The 15,710-nt window shown below is 44.4% G+C and overlaps 2 protein-coding genes across 2 annotated transcripts in view; both read left to right on the plus strand.

Annotated features, from left to right (window-relative positions):
- Window positions 1–13,140, plus strand: part of Polr3c (polymerase (RNA) III (DNA directed) polypeptide C (62kD)) — a 19,167-nt gene extending 6,027 nt beyond the window's left edge. The window contains exons 2-15 of the mRNA XM_013018306.1: window positions 587–753; window positions 1,497–1,752; window positions 1,855–2,040; window positions 3,065–3,150; window positions 4,018–4,122; window positions 4,258–4,350; window positions 7,042–7,122; window positions 7,306–7,357; window positions 7,872–7,932; window positions 8,341–8,491; window positions 9,785–9,886; window positions 9,987–10,036; window positions 10,526–10,675; window positions 12,993–13,140. Coding sequence (XP_012873760.1) covers window positions 607–753; window positions 1,497–1,752; window positions 1,855–2,040; window positions 3,065–3,150; window positions 4,018–4,122; window positions 4,258–4,350; window positions 7,042–7,122; window positions 7,306–7,357; window positions 7,872–7,932; window positions 8,341–8,491; window positions 9,785–9,886; window positions 9,987–10,036; window positions 10,526–10,675; window positions 12,993–13,074 — 1,602 coding nt within the window. The 5' untranslated portion in view covers window positions 587–606 and the 3' untranslated portion in view covers window positions 13,075–13,140. The remainder of the gene's footprint in view (window positions 1–586; window positions 754–1,496; window positions 1,753–1,854; window positions 2,041–3,064; window positions 3,151–4,017; window positions 4,123–4,257; window positions 4,351–7,041; window positions 7,123–7,305; window positions 7,358–7,871; window positions 7,933–8,340; window positions 8,492–9,784; window positions 9,887–9,986; window positions 10,037–10,525; window positions 10,676–12,992) is intronic.
- A 1,349-nt stretch (window positions 13,141–14,489) lies between these two features.
- Nudt17 (nudix (nucleoside diphosphate linked moiety X)-type motif 17) overlaps window positions 14,490–15,710 on the plus strand; it is a 3,793-nt gene continuing 2,572 nt past the window's right edge. Inside the window, exon 1 of the mRNA XM_013018222.1 lies at window positions 14,490–14,506. Within this exon, the coding sequence (XP_012873676.1) occupies window positions 14,490–14,506 (17 nt within the window). The remainder of the gene's footprint in view (window positions 14,507–15,710) is intronic.

The raw sequence follows: 15,710 nt of genomic DNA on the forward strand, positions 1-15,710 counted from the left end.
CTCACGGTCTCTCCTGCCCGGGCTGGCTTTGAACCGCAATCCTCAGATCTCAGCCTCCTGAGTAGCTAGGATTACAGGCGTGAGCCACCAGCGCCCGGCTAAAATAATAAAATTTTTAAGTTGATATAGTAACAGCTTTAAAGCTTTTAGTATGTGTTGTCAAATTGCCCTCCAACCCAGGTGCTGCTGGCTCATACCTATAATCCCAGTTACTGAAGAGGCTGAGGTCAGAGGACCACAGTTGCAAGTCACTCTAGGTAGAAAAGCCCTTGAGACTCTCCAATTAGCCAGCAGAAGGCTGGAAGTGGAAAGTATGGTGGCTCAAGTGGTAGAGCACCAGACTTGATCAAAAAAGCCCAGTGAGAATGGCGCTGTGCTCGAAGTAGCTCTAGCTTTGAGCTGAAAAAGATCAGGGACAGCACCCAGGCCTAGGTTCAAGTCTCATGACAAACACACATAGCCCAATGAGAGCATGAGGCCCTGAGTTCAAGCCTTATCAGCATGTGCGCGCGCACACACACACACACACACACACAAAATTGCCCTCCAGAAAGAATATATGATTTTTTACTTTTTTTTTCCCTAGCTCTGAGACTTCCCTATAAAATGACTCAAGCAGAAATTAAACTGTGTTCTTTGTTGCTTCAAGAGCATTTCGGAGAGATTGTAGAAAAAATCGGAGCCCACCTAATCAGAACTGGCAGTCAGCCACTTAGAGTAATTGCCCATGACACAGGAACATCCGTGGATCAGGTATGTTTAGATAACGTCAACTTGTTCACTTATTAATTTCCTTCATCTGTGTTTGAATATTGTTAATCCTCAAGCCAGCCCCTAAGATCAGAATAATGTTATCTGGGGGAAAAGAAAATAATACTCAGACTTTGAGGTTTTTTTTCTTAAAATGTTCCTAGTTCTTAAGTAAATCTCTGCACTTCCCTTGTCTTTGTCTTCCCTTGTGAATAAAGTTTGCCCTATTCACAGTGAGTCTACTAATCAGTTCCACCTTTAAAAGATTAGAATAGAAGGAAAGTAAATTGTAGTGTGAAAGATAAAGGTGACAGAAATATGAACAAACTTTCTTCCATCGATACTTGATTTTCATTAGCTTATGCCAACAGAGAAATAGATTCTTTTCTAACCATCCCGGTGCTATAGGACTGGCTGGGCACAGGTGGCTCATGCCTGCAGTCATAGCTACTCTAGAGAGTGAAATCTTAGAATCTCAATTCAAAGCCAACCCAGTTAACCAGCAAAGCATTGGACTGGAAGAGTGGCTCAAGTGGTAGGGTGCCAGATGTTAATGAAAAAGCTAGAAAGTGGTTCAAGGTGGTAGGGCACTAGCCTTGAGTGAAAAAGCTCAGGGACAGTGCCCAAGCCTTGAGTTCCAGCCCAAAACAAGCACAAAGAAAAAAAAAAAGAAAAAGCTATTGGGCAAAATATTGCCAGCAATAATGTCTTCAGGTCTTTCCATTCTTTCTCTTGGTCTATCATAGGTGAAAAAAGCCCTGTGTGTCCTCATCCAGCATAACCTGGTGATATACCAAGTGCACAAACGTGGCGTGGTGGAGTATGAAGCCCAGTGCAGCCGGGTGTTGCGAATGCTTAGGTACCCCCGGTATATCTATACCACCAAAACGCTGTACAGTGACACTGGAGAGCTGATTGTTGAGGAGCTCCTGCTGAATGGCAAAATGACAATGTCCGCTGTTGTGAAGAAAGTGGCAGACCGGCTCACAGAGACCATGGAGGGTCAGTGCTGCATTGACAGCTGTTACGCATAGATTAACTGGCTGCAGAAGTAACCCTGCTGTCTCACACCACCTTACCTGCCTCTCTCTTGCTATTGCACAGATGGCAAGACCATGGACTATGCTGAAGTATCAAACACATTTGTACGACTGGCAGACACACACTTTGTACAACGCTGCCCATTGGTTCCTGACTCTGAGAACTTAGACACTGGGCCTCCACCACCTGCCCCTACCCTTGTCATTCATGAAAAGGACATGTACCTGATTCCTAAACTGACCCTGATAGGTAAGGAATTTTCTCAATAGACTTGTGACTTGCACTAATTGTAGATTCTTTTTCACTGATTATTAAATGAATAAAACACTGATCAAGCCACATGCTATTGGCTGATGCCTATAATCCTAGCTGTTCAGGAGGCTGAGATCTGAAGGTCACATTTTGAAGTTAGTCTAGGCAGTTAAGTCTGAGAGACTCTTATCTCCAATTAACCATCAAAAAGCTGGAAGTGGGCTGGGAAGGTGGCTCAGTGGTCAAGTGCTTGCCTCGCATGCATGATGCCGTGGGTTCGATTCCTCAGCACCACAGCAGCAGAAAAAGCCGGAAGTGGCGCTGTGGCTCAAGTGGTAGAGCACTAGTCTTGAGCTCAGGCACAGTGCCCACAAGCCTCATAACCGACAAAAAAACAAAACAAAAAGAGCTAAGAGACAGTACCCAGGTCCTGTATTCAAGCAGCTGTATCAAAGGGAAAAAAAAGAATGATATCTTTGATATCTGTTTCTGACTTGCACATGTGATAGAATAATGGTGCTGTTCATTTGAAGGAAGGGTTGGAAAAAGACAGTATGGAGAGAAAAATTATGAGTTGCTTTTTAAGGATGCTTAGTTTCAGAGATTGTCATAATTGACATTGAGACTTAACTTGTCAGCCTACTAAAAAACACTAACCTGGAGGCAGACGTGTGTAGATGTCTTTGGGATGAAGAGATACTTACTGAGCTAGGTGCCAGTGGCTCATATCTAGAATCCTCGCTACCAGGGAGCAGACTAAGATCTGAAGATCATGGTTCAAAGCTAGCCCCAGTCAGTAAACTCCATGAGACTCCTATATCCAATTAAGCCTCCAAAAAGCCAGAAGTGGAGTTGTAGTTCAATTGGTAGAGCACTAGCCTTGAGCATAAAAGGTCAAGGATAGCACTCAGATTCTGAGTTTAAGCCCTAAGATTGGCAAAAAAAAAAAACAGAGAGGACTTGCTCTCAGGTCCTGACATCATATAGTATGTAGCCTAACTATTGGTTGGTTACTTGGTAGGGAAAGGCAAAAGGAGGAGATCATCTGATGAGGATGCTGCTGGGGAGCCCAGGGCCAAGAAGCGGAAACACACAGATGACAGACAGGTGATGATGGGGCTTTTTGATTAGGAATCTTAACCTGAGGCAGGCCAGGAAGAGGAAGGCCAGAAGAGAGCTTAAAGTTTCCTGAGCTAAGAAGTAGGATTATGGAAGTCATAATTGAACAATGTGGCGTAAACTTCATTGTGGGCTCCTCTCTCTAGCTCAGTTTCATGTACTGAACAGAGGTTATAGCTTATGAAAAATAGAACTAGAAGAAATCGTAAGCTGTTCATTATGTCTGGAACATTTAGACCTGCTAGAGCCAGTAGTGAGAAGTGAGTCTAGGAAGTTACACATAGGTTTGAACCCTTAAATTTAGACACCTGTTCAGCATCATTCAAAATTAGCATGTCCAGCCAGGCACCAGTGCTCAGGCCTGTAATCTCAGCTACTCAGGAGGCTAAGATCTGAGGAACAAGGGTCAAAGCTAGCCCCTACAGAAAGTTCATGCAACTCATCTACAATTAATCACCCAAAAGCCAGAAGTGGAGTTATGTTTCAAGTGGTAGAGCACTAACCTTGAGTGAAAAAGCATGGAAACATGAGGCCGTGAATTCAAGTCTCTTCCCCAAACCAAAAAGATAGATATCTGATAAACGTAAAGAGTAGATCATGTTTAGTATTGGAATGATAGATAATAGAGAGCAAAAGTTTGGGGAAAATTAAGTTTCTAGCTTAAGAAACTAGATTGGGGGCTGATGGCATAATTCAAGTAGTAGAGCCTCCGAGTAGTAAGTAAGCTTAAGGCCTGAGTTCAAACTCCAGTATGTGAAAGGAAGGGAGGGAGGGATTGGGTTAGAAATGGTAAACAGTTGATTCTGAGCTCCACATTGTCTTAAATGTTTCTCCAACTCCTTTTCTCCTCCTCAGCCCATTCCAGACGATGGGATTTATTGGCAGATCAACCTGGACAGATTCCACCAACACTTCAGGGACCAAGCTATTGTGAGCGCAGTTGCCAACAGGATGGACCAGGTAATATCTAAGTGGGTTCTCATCAAGGGCCAACAGGAAACAGGGTCTTTCACTTGGGGACCAGCAGTGAGCACTTCCATATACCCAGGGTCAACAGCAAGAAATTCTGAATTCCAGTTTACTTTTCAAACACAGACCAGCAGCGAGATTGTGCGGACTATGCTCCGGATGAGTGAGGTCACCACTCCTTCCAGCGCCCCCTTCACCCAGCCGCTGTCTTCCAATGAAGTAAGTGACCTGCTCTGTGCTAGTTTCTCACAAACCTGAGACTTGGGAAAGTTTCTGTTGTTCGCAGAAGGGCCAAGAAATATTTGGTCCCTTAGGATCCAACTTTTACAAAACTAATATCTGTCAAGTACAATGTATTCCTAATCATTTTAAGAATATAGGGGCCAGGTGCCCATCCTAACTCTTCTGGAGGCTGAGATCTAAGGATCGCAGTTCAAAGAAGAATCAGGAACTGGTGGTTCATGCCTATAATCCCAGCTACTCTGGAGCCTAAGATCTGAGGATTGCAGTTCAAAGACAGCCCAGGCAGAAAAGTCCATGAGACTCTTATATCTTGTTAATCACCCGAAAACTGGAAGTGGTATTGTGGCTCAAAGTGGTAGAGAGCTAGCTTTGAGCAAAAGAGCTGAGGGATAGCACCCAGATCCTGAGTTCAAGCCCCACTACCAACCAAAATAATAATAATAATAACAGTAATAATAAAGAAAAGAAAAAGACTTTAGTAGTCAGAAGTGGTGGTATAGGCCTCTGAGGCAGGAGAATTTCTTGAGCCCAGAGTTCAAAGCCAAGTTGGACAACCTAAGGAGACCTTGCCTAAATAAATAAAACGGTGAGAAGTATTTCCTTTTTGGACTCTGCAGCACATTTTATGCAGGCATTATTTCATCCCTTATACATTTTTCAGTCTATTAATTTTAATATTTTGCATATTTTGGGGGGGGTCCGGTTGTGGGGCCTGAACTCTGGGCCTAGGCACTGTCCCTCAGCTCTTCAGCTCAAGGCTAGCACTCTACCACTTGAGCCACAGCGCCACTTCGGCTTTTTTCTTTTTGCTTATGTGGTGCTGAGGAATCGAACCCAGGGCCTCATGCATGCAAGGCAAGCACTCTACCACTGAGCTACCTTCCCAGCCCCTGTTGTTGTTTTTTTTTGTTTTTTTTTGTCGGTCGTGGGGCTTGAACTCTGGGCCTGGGCGCTGTCCCTCAGCTCTTCAGCTCAAGGCGAGCGCTCTACCACTTGAGCTACAGCACCACTTCCGGTTTTCTGGTGGTTTATTGGAGATAGGAGTCTCACAGTCTCTCCTGCCCGGACTGGCTATGAACCGCGATCCTCAGATCTCAGCTTCCTGAGTAGCTAGGATTACAGGCGTGAGCCACCAGCGCCCGGCACCCCTGTTGTTTTTAAGTTTCTAACTTGCTATAGAACAAATGTAAAGCCAGGTGCCAGTGGCTTACGCCTGTAATCCTAGCTACTCAGGAGGCTGAGATCTGAGGATTGCGGTTCAAGAAAGTCTGTGAAACTCTAATCTCCAATAAAACACAAGAAAACCGGAAATGGCGCTGTAGCTCAAGTGGTAGAGCACTAACCTTGAGCTGAAGAGCTGAGGGACAGCACTCAGGCCCAGAGTTCAAGCCCCATGACAGACCAAAAACAAAAACAAAAAAAAGAGCAAATTAAATATGTTTTTTTCTTATGACAAAAGTAGCTAGATGACCTATTTTCAAATAGGTAAAAAATAGGAATAGATAATTTCAAAATAGGAATAGATAATTCTGTACCATTAGTTTGCCAAGCTTTTAGGAGTGGTAGAACTGTTCTAGATCTTGCAACTGGTAGTTATATAGGTATATACAATTATCGATACTTGCTAAACTAGACCTGTAAGATCTGTACTTTGTATTGTTTGTAATATACTAGAATTTTACATTTCATACATAGTTTTGCATAATCCCAGCTCCTAACGATCCCTCTTAATAGTTTAGTTATGTACCTTTATACAGACCTTTTTTGAAAAAAAAAAAAAAAAGACTGGGTCTCCTTATACATAGGCTAGACTAGAATCCAAGATTCTCCTAGTTTAGCATGCCAAGTGCTAGGATTATAGGTGTATAGCCAGACTTTTTTTTTTTTAATTGTTGGTCATGGGGCTTGAACTCAGGGCCTGGGTGCTGTCCCTGAGCTTTTGTGCTCAAGGCTGCTACTCTACCACTTGAACCACAGCTCCACTTCCAGTGTTTTGGTGGTTAATTGTAGATATCATAGACTTCTGCCCAGGCTGGCTTTGAACTGTGATCCTCAGATCTCAGCCTCCTGAATAGCTAGATGTGAACCAGTGGTGCTCTCTTCCCCAGATCTTTTTTTTTTTAAGTACTGAGATTTGAACTCAGGGCCTTGCATTTGCTACATAGGCACTCTACTGTTTGAGCCATGCCCCCACACTGGTTATTTTTAAGATAGGGTCTCAATTCCTAACTGGGTACATTCCTGGGTTGCAATCATCTGTTTTTTGCCTATCCATCATAGTAAGGTTATAGGCACATGCTACCGTGCCCAGCTGTCAGTTGACATGTCTTGAAAACTGCCTAGGCTGGCCCTCAGCTGTGATCCTAAGCTCAGCCTCTCAAGAAGCTACTTACCCAGGCCTGAACTCATGTTTCTAGGGCTTTAGGCTTTTCTGAGTAGCTGAGATTACAGGAGTATAATACCACCCTTGGCTGTACTTTCTTTTAATTAATTCCTTATCCCTGGGCATGTGGATCGTTTCTTGTTTTATACTTTTACAAAGAATGCCACTAGGAATACCTTCAGACATTTTTGTTTTTATTTGATACTTTTTAAATCTAAAATGAGCCCACCTTTTCTTTTGGTATGTTCTCAAGCCCAATTTCCATGTGTCTTTTTGCTCCATAGATCTTCAGATCCCTGCCTGTTGGCTACAACATCTCCAAGCAAGTTCTTGATCAGTACCTCACTCTGCTGGCAGATGATCCAGTAAGTCCTGTTTTACCTCTCTCCCCTGTGGTTCATTGATAATTTGTTTCTGCCACTGGTAATCTAGTATTATTACCCTGTAGCCTCATTTTCTACCTAATAGCTCAGAAGTTTTCTCTAACATCATCTGACAGGAAGACTACCTGCTTCAGACCCTTAACATTCTCTCCCTCTCTCTAATAGCTAGAATTTGTTGGAAAGTCTGGCGACAGTGGCGGAGGAATGTATGTCATCAGTATCCTTACCGATTATCTTTATAGTCAGGAAGCCTGAGCTTTGAAACAGAATGGTGACTCATGAAGACAGATTTGGGTAGTACTCAATATACTAAGTAAGTTAGAAAATTGAAGTACTTTCTATTTTCTATGAATTTTGAATAAGCTATATGCATGATAAAGTAAACAATTTTAAAGCCCAGGGATATAGCTCAGACAGCAGAGCACTTGTCTAGCAGGTACAAGGCCCTAGGTACCAGCTCCAGAAAGGGGGAGGGGGAAAGGAGGGTAGAAAAGAGGATAGAAGGAAGGAAGAAAAGAAGGAAGAAGAGGGATGCAGGGAAACAAGAAGGAAGGAAGGTTGGTTTCAGATAAAACCCTTTCTTAAATATGCTCATGAAATTAAAATTTTAACAAACTTCTGTATCATAATGGAAAAAATATAGAAAACATAATAGCATTTAAACTTTAGCTATAATGAATCCAAGGACAGACCAAAAACATGACTGAAGCGCCTTAATGGTCCACATAAAGACCTGCATAAAGCATTAGCTTCCCTGGCCACCGCTACGCTGGAGTCTGTGGTACAGGAGAGGTAAGGGGTCATCCTTATTGGGACGGGAGTAAAATCCTTCTAGCCAAACTCTAGTTAACAAATAATTTGGTCATTATGTAAGCAACCAATGTAGGCACACCTTGGTACACTTTGTCTGATGTTTCCATGAAGCCATATATGACTATTCTTCACCCTGAAAAAAAAGCCTGCCACTTAATTCCCAATGATGCAAATTAACGAGCCTCTAAAGCATTGTAAGGACTGTGGCGCTCACATGAGTTACTAGGTGACTTACATGATTAACAGTGGCATCCATCACCAACCTGCGGAGCTAGGACACAAATCTCTGATTGTTGTTCCCCTCAGATCTATTGGCATCCTGCAAGCCAAAGCTAGCCCACCCAATTCTGTGCTAGCCCATCATTTGCTGACTTCATTTCTTTCCAGATTTGGTTCTCGTTGTGCCAGAATATTCCGTCTAGTTTTACAAAAGAAGCACCTGGAACAGAAGCAGGTGGAGGACTTTGCAATGATTCCGGCAAAAGAAGCAAAGGACATGCTATATAAAATGCTCTCAGAAAATTTCATCTCTCTCCAGGTAACTGAAGTTGTAATGACTGCCAGCCAGCAAAGCTGACCTGCAGTGAGAGAAACTCCCAAGCCGACATCTTGCCCCACGCCCAATAAACTCCATTTCCAGCTGTAAGACAGAAAACAGTTCTGAACAGATATTGCCAGCACTTTAAGGACAATGTAGAGCTTCAGCCTAGTAAGAAAGCAAAAGAGCCGTGAAACTACCTCACAAGTACCCTTCTCATTTTTTTCCCCTCATTGCTGTCCTTTCTTTGTGTCTTAAATCCATGGTGGGTTAAATTATTAACAGCATCTTCTGGGTCCTCAAAGAGCCATGTCAAAGGCCTTGTGAGGAAGTAGGTTGGATGGATTGTGACGTCAGTCCACAGCTCTGCCTCTTACCCTGTTACACTGAGCATCTTTCTACCAGCATTTTTCCCCCTCTGTAAAATGGTGATAGATACTGGCACTAAGAATAATATAGTTTGGGCCAGGAGAAGTGGTGAATGATAATAATCCCAGAACTGGAGAGACTGAAGCAGGAGGATCAAGAGTTTAGGCCAGCATGGGGTACAGTAGCTCAAGCTACTATCTTATTTGGGGTCAGAGATAAGGGGATCAAGGTTAGAGGTTAGAGGCCAGCCCAGGGAAAAGGCTCCATCTCAAATGAGTGGTTGGGCGCGGTGGTATGTGCCTGTCACTCCAGTGACATGGGGAAACATGAGTAGAAAGATGGAGCCCTGTCCACCCTAGGCATAAAGCTTACCCCCACCTCAGTAAGGACCATAATAGCTAAAGTTTGTAATACAAAGGGCCAGAGAGCGTGGGCCAAGCGGTCGAGCACTTTGCCTAAGGCCTGATTTCAGTCCTCGGTACCACCAGAAAAGAAAGAGAAAGTTAAGTTCAGCCTAGTCTATATAGGGAGTCCCTGTCTCAAATAATCATAAGATGTAGAGGAATGGTTCAGTGATAGAGTGCCTATCTTAACAAACTAGAGGCCCTGAGTTCAAATCCTAGTAACCACCCCAAAAATATCACAATTAGATAAGGGCCAAATAGAATTCACACTGTGCTCAGAACACATTAGTTGCCTTCCCTTTCCTCCCCACTCAGTGCTGATAGTCAAGTAGGACAAACAGGGTCACAGAGTCGACCGACCTTCATATGGCTCATTATGCAATAATATGGCTCCTGAATGACTGGGGAGAGGGAGGGCATTATTAAAGAGAGGACTAAGTGGCCCTGGAGGGAAGCGGGTGAACTTGTGAGTTCAGAAGAACAACACAAGTTCTCTTCTTTTCTTTTTGTAAACAAACAGGAAATTCCCAAAACGCCAGACCATGCCCCATCCAGAACCTTCTATTTATACACTGTGAATGTCCTGTCAGCTGCCCGGATGTTATTGCACAGGTGCTACAAGGTAACCCCGCATGAATCTTCGTCCTTCATGCCTCCGTTGCTCGTTTTATCTGAGCTACTTAAGTAAAACTTCCTGCGTTTCTGCCCTTCTCCTTCCTCAGAGCATTGCCAACTTGATAGAAAGGAGGCAGTTTGAAACCAAAGAGAACAAGTGAGTAGCAGTTTCAATTGGGTCCTTTTTTACTTTTTCCCACTTTTCAAGCTTTGAAGCCTGAGAAGGAATTTCCTGTGGAAATGGAGACAATACTGCAATGGTTGCATTGAAACATTGGCTTTCGAATATACACCTTTGACTATATTTCCACTGAAGTCTTTCTTTTATTATTATCATTATTATTATCTTCTTATGTATACAGGGGGAGAGGGGATTCCACTATTGAGTTTTTACCTATATTTATAACATCCAATAAAATAAATTTTCAGGTTAAGTTGATGAGACTGTACAAACATCCTAAACTTTTTAAGTACATCAGCGAAGCAGGAGGAGTTTCAGGAGGAAGTTATTTTGTAACCGAGTTGACAGGAACTGTCCTCACGTGGTGACACCCACCTTGACTGAGGACCAGGCACAGGGGAAGCTGTGCCGCAGAGATAAGGAACAAGTCCGGGGACAGACCTCAGAGCTGTGCTTATCTGACAGGCGACTGCTAGAGAAGTCACAGAGGGTAGAAGCCATCATTGCATCGATGCAGGCCACGGGTGCCGAGGAGGTACAGCTACAGGAAATAGAGGAAATGATCACCGCCCCTGAACGGCAGCAGCTAGAGACCCTGAAACGCAATGTCAACAAGTAAGGACTCCAACTCAGACCTACACTTAAACACACCTTCCAGACAAATCCATCTGGATGTCCTGACACCCCTCCCACTAACAGAGGCAAACCTGAACTCATTGTCTTCTGTAGCTCATATAACAGAATTTAATCCACCTATTTTCCTAAATAAGCCATTTTTTTCCTCTTCTGACTGTAGTGAGGCTTGATCTCAGGGCCAGTGCTGTCCTTAGCCTTTTCATTAAAGACTGATGCTCTGTCACTTGAGCCATATCTCCACTTGCAGCTTTTTGATGATTAAGTAGAGTTAAGAGTCTCGTGGACCAGGTTGGCTTGGAACCATGATCCTCATGATCCTCATATCTTAGCCTCCTCAGTAGTTAGGATTAAAGGCATGAGCCACTAGTGCCTGGCTCTAAATAAGTAGTTTTGAAGACATCATCAACTTCTCCTCTATGCTGCTGTTGTTCACTAAGCACTGAAGGTTTTCATCTTAGTCTCTTTCCTAGACCTTCACAATGACTTCCCCTCTTATCCGTCTCCCTCAATATTCTCAAAGTTAGTATCTTTACAGTTATTGATAATAGCACTCTTCTGCAAATGATCTAATGACTTCTCATATTTACAGCAATAAAAAGCCAGATTTGGCATAACAAGAGGCCTTCCACAGTTTCCTGTCTCCATCTTCATTTCCTCCTCCTCACTACCCACCTTCATTCATAAGGTCTTGACAATGCTAAATCTTTTTTCTTTTTTGTCAGTCATGGGGCTTGAACTCTGGGCTTAGGCACTGTCCCTGCACTCTTCAGCTCAAGGCGAGCACTCTACCACTTGAGCCACAGAGCCACTTCCGGCTTTTTTCTTTTTGCTTATGTGGTGCTGAGGAATCAAACTCAGGGCCTCATGCATGTAAGGCAAGCACTCTATCACTGAGCCACCTTCCCAGCCCCAAAATAACTGATTTTTGTGTTTGGACTTTATGTCCTTTGATTTATTCTAAATTTATTCCAGTCTTTTTTTTTCAGATTTGCTTTCAGTGGATTCATAGATATCCTATGATACATAGAATATCTATGAATTGCAGATAGTTCTGTTTCTTTCTTTTTAATCTAGATGCCTTTTTTCTTTTCCTTGTCTAGTTGCCCTGACTAGACCCTCTAGGCGCTGTTTTCAAGCCCCAGACAGGCACCAAAAAAAAAAAAAGAATGAGACTGAGCTGCTAGGCACAATGATGTGCCTCCATCATCCTAGCTACAAAGGAGGCTGATGTTGGGAGAATCAGTTTGCCAAGCCAAGCAGAAAGTCCTTGAACAAGCCAGGCGCTGGTGGCTCACACCTATAATCCTAGCTACTCAGGAGGCTGAGATCTGAGGATCGTGGTTCAAAGCCAGCCTGGGCAGGAAAGTCCGTGAAACTTATCTCCAATAAACACTCTGAAAACCGGAAGTGGCACTGTAGCTCAAGTGGTAGAGCGCTCGCCTTGAGCTGAAGAGCTAAGGGACAGCGCTCAGGCCCAGAGTTCAAGCCCCACAACCGGGGGGAAAAAAAAAAGTCCTTGAACAACATTTCAGTGGAGGAAACTGGACACAGTAGCATGCAGAAAACATTGTAGGAAAGGGCTAGAGGCATGGCTAAGCAGCAGAATACCTTTCTATCAAGTGTGAGGTGCTGATTTCAAACCCAGTACTGTGGGGGGGGAAAGATATTAGCTGTGGTTGTTCCTAAGGGCACTTACTAGGTTAAAGATGTTCCCTTCTTCCTCATCACCTTAAGCTTCAGCCATTGTCAGTGTCTCACCATCCAAAAACATATTAATGCTGCTACTCAGGAGGCTGAGATCTGAGGATCACAGTTCCAAGCCAGTCCCATGTAGAAATGTCTGTGAGACTCTTATCTCCAATTAACCAGCAAAAATTCAGAAATGGAGCTCTGGCTTAAGTGGTAGAGTGCCAGCCTTGAGTAACAAAAACAAATGGGAATGTGGGGCCCTGAGTTCAAGCCCCAGTACTGGCACAAAAAAAAAGAAAAAAAATTGTAGATATATTAAGCCCTTTTGCCTGTACTTTTCCATGTGATATTCTTTCTTGAGGTTACAGGTTATATACTACACCCGTCCCCTGCAGGACGGAGGCTGCATCTTTTGCTTCCTTAGCAGGTTCCACTGTACCTAGCATATGAGATGCTTAGTAAATGGGAGAATGATACAGTTGTTCCTTTTGCTTTCCACCCATTCCTCCCAGCGGTAACCAAGCAATGTTCCCTGGCCACACCTACCCCATCCTCTGATCCTGAATGCGCCTTCAATGTGGAAACATGATTTGCCTTTTCCACTCAGGTTGGATGCCAGTGAGATCCAGGTGGATGAAACGATTTTCTTGCTGGAATCATACATTGAGAGCACCATGAAGAGACCGTGACCCACAAGATGTAGGAGAATGGAAAGAAAATAAAGGAGGTGTCTGGATATATTCTTGGCAGTGGGATAAGTCTCCGATTCTTGTATTGAAACCTCCTTTCTGTCCCTACTGCTCAGAAGTTTGGCATATTTTAAGAGCTTGCTCACTCCCCCTTGGACCTACCGCTGTATTCTCCCCTCATCCAGTCTTGGCAATGGGAAGAACCTTAATCAGTGAGATTAACCCATCAGATACATCTGTTCTCAAGAAGTAAGCCAAAGTTCTTGGTACTAGTAATTCACACATGTGATTCTAGCTAGTCAGGAGGCTGAGACTTGAGGATCTCAAAAGCCAGCCAGAGCAGGAAAGTGTGTTGAGACAAAAACATCTCCCTAAGCATTTGATCCAATTTTCTTTTTGTTGTTGTTGTTGTTGTTGGTCGTGGGGCTTGAACTCTGAGCCTGGGTGCTGTCCCTCACCTCTTCAGCTCAAGGCTAGCACTCTACCACTTGAGCCACAGTGTAACTTCCACTTTTCTGGTGGTTTATTGAAGATAAGATTCTCATAGGCTTTCCTACCCAGGCTGGCTTTGAACTGCAGTCCTCAGATCTCAGCCTCCTGAATAGCTAGGATTACAGGAGTGAGCCACGGGCGGGCGCCCAGCTTGATTCAGTTTTCAAAAGTCTATGCCTGTTCTTCATTTCACTTAACTAATTTTTAATGCACATGTTGCATTGTGTAGGGGATATGAAAGACTACTGTAGGTTCTCAACCTATTTTCAGGGCTACCAGGTGACCTGACCCAAGCAGTCACACTGAATCTGGAGATAGAGGACACATTAGCCAACTCCAGTCTTGTAGCACATCTGAAATTGTATGTGCAGAGCACTTAGCACAGTACCCAGCATATGAAGCCTAAATGAATTATTCTTTCTCCATAGTTCCTTGAAAGTAGCATGTCTTGCTGTGTGCCAGTGGTACCTGTAAACCTAGCTACTCAGGAGGCCGAGATTTGAGGATCAGTTTGAAGCCAGCCAGAGTAGGAATATCCATGAGACTTTTATCTCCAATTAACCACCAGAAAAACAAAAGTGGCGCTGTGGCTCAAGGTGGTAGAGCACTATCCCTGAGCAAAAAAGCTCAGGGATAGCACCCAGGCCCCAAGTTTAAACCCTATGACTGCCAAAAAAAAAAAAACAAGTCTAAAACTGGAGGTGTGGCTCAAGTAGTAGAGTGCCTGCCTAGCAAGGCTCTAGTATCACCAAAAATTAAGTGTCAAGTCTAAATCCTTTCAATAGCACTAATATAATTTGTTCCTAAAGCTATGGTTTATTTAAGGCAGTAAGATACTGTTTAGCATCCTTTCCATTTCCTTATCAATACTTGTTCTGATTCTTTAGACACTTGAATACTAACTAGTTGCCAGCCTCTGCACTATGCACAATATAAAAAGGTAAGTAAGAAGCCCCTATTTCTGAGCCACTGAACTCCATTTATTTTGCATCTGTAATGAGCCAGGTACTGGGCCAAGCCTTGGGGATACAAAGATAAATACCCCTACAGCCTAGTAGAAATAAATGCAAACAAGAACTGGGGAGATGTAGTAGCAAAGTAAGTCCTATGTACAGAAGCAGGAATGGGAGTACAAGAAGGAACAGCCTGCAGTTTGAAAGATAAGGATTTGCTGAATGCTAGTGGCTCACACCTGCAATCTTAGCTACTCAGGATGCTGAGATCTGAGGCCCCCAGTTCAAAGTCAGCCTGGGCAGATACATCTGAGACTAATTCCAAAGGCCCAGCAAAATGCCAGAAGTGGAAGTGGAGCTCAAGTAGTAGCGTGCCGTTTTTGAGCTAAAAAGCACAAGAGGATGTGAGGCCGAGTCGAAGCCCCAATACTGGCACAAAATAAAACTAGGATTTTCCAAAGGGAAAGATTTCCAGGGGGAACAGCCTAATTCTTTTTCTTTTTTGGGTCAGTTATGGGGCCTGAACTCTGGTCCTGGGCGCTGTCCCTCAGCTCCTCAGCTCAAGGCTAGCAGTCTACCACTTGAGCCACAGCGCCACTAATGGCTTTTTCTGTGTATTTGGTGCTGAGGAAGCAAACCCAGGGCCTCATGCATGCGAAGCAAGCGCTCTACCACTGAGCCACCTTCCCAGCCCGGACAGCCTAATTCTTGAGGAAAATTACAAAGCATCCTGTGCTCTGACCCCGCCAGACTTGAAGCTAGAGAGACGAGGCCTGGGCCCACGAGGCCTGGCCAGGGCGCAGAACACGCGCAGACCGGTGGTGTCACGATCAGCAGCGACGGGGCCGGCGCAGCCACACAGAGGGGAGGTTCGAACCGGGACCCTGAGTGCAAGCTGTACACCTGGATTGGGGAAGTTTGAGGAAGTTTACTTGTGCGGGAGCTGAAAGAAGGGGGAGGCAGGATCACAACATGGCCTGCCTTGTTTCTCGGGAAGGCCGGGAGCCCAAGCACGGTCGTCCAAAGCTAGCCTGGGCAAGCGGAATTCACCGCACCCCCTCGCCAGAAGTCTAGGGGGAAAGGCAGCGCTGGGACAGCGGCTCAGGCGGTGGAGCGCCAGCGTGGCGGACCCATCCACCCAGGCCCGGAGGTCCAGCCGTGGCGCCGCGCGTCGTGGGAGTCCGGCTCGGA

Source organism: Dipodomys ordii, unplaced genomic scaffold (genome assembly GCF_000151885.1).
Source record: "Dipodomys ordii isolate 6190 unplaced genomic scaffold, Dord_2.0 Scaffold39, whole genome shotgun sequence".
NCBI classification, from domain to species: Eukaryota; Metazoa; Chordata; class Mammalia; order Rodentia; family Heteromyidae; genus Dipodomys; species Dipodomys ordii.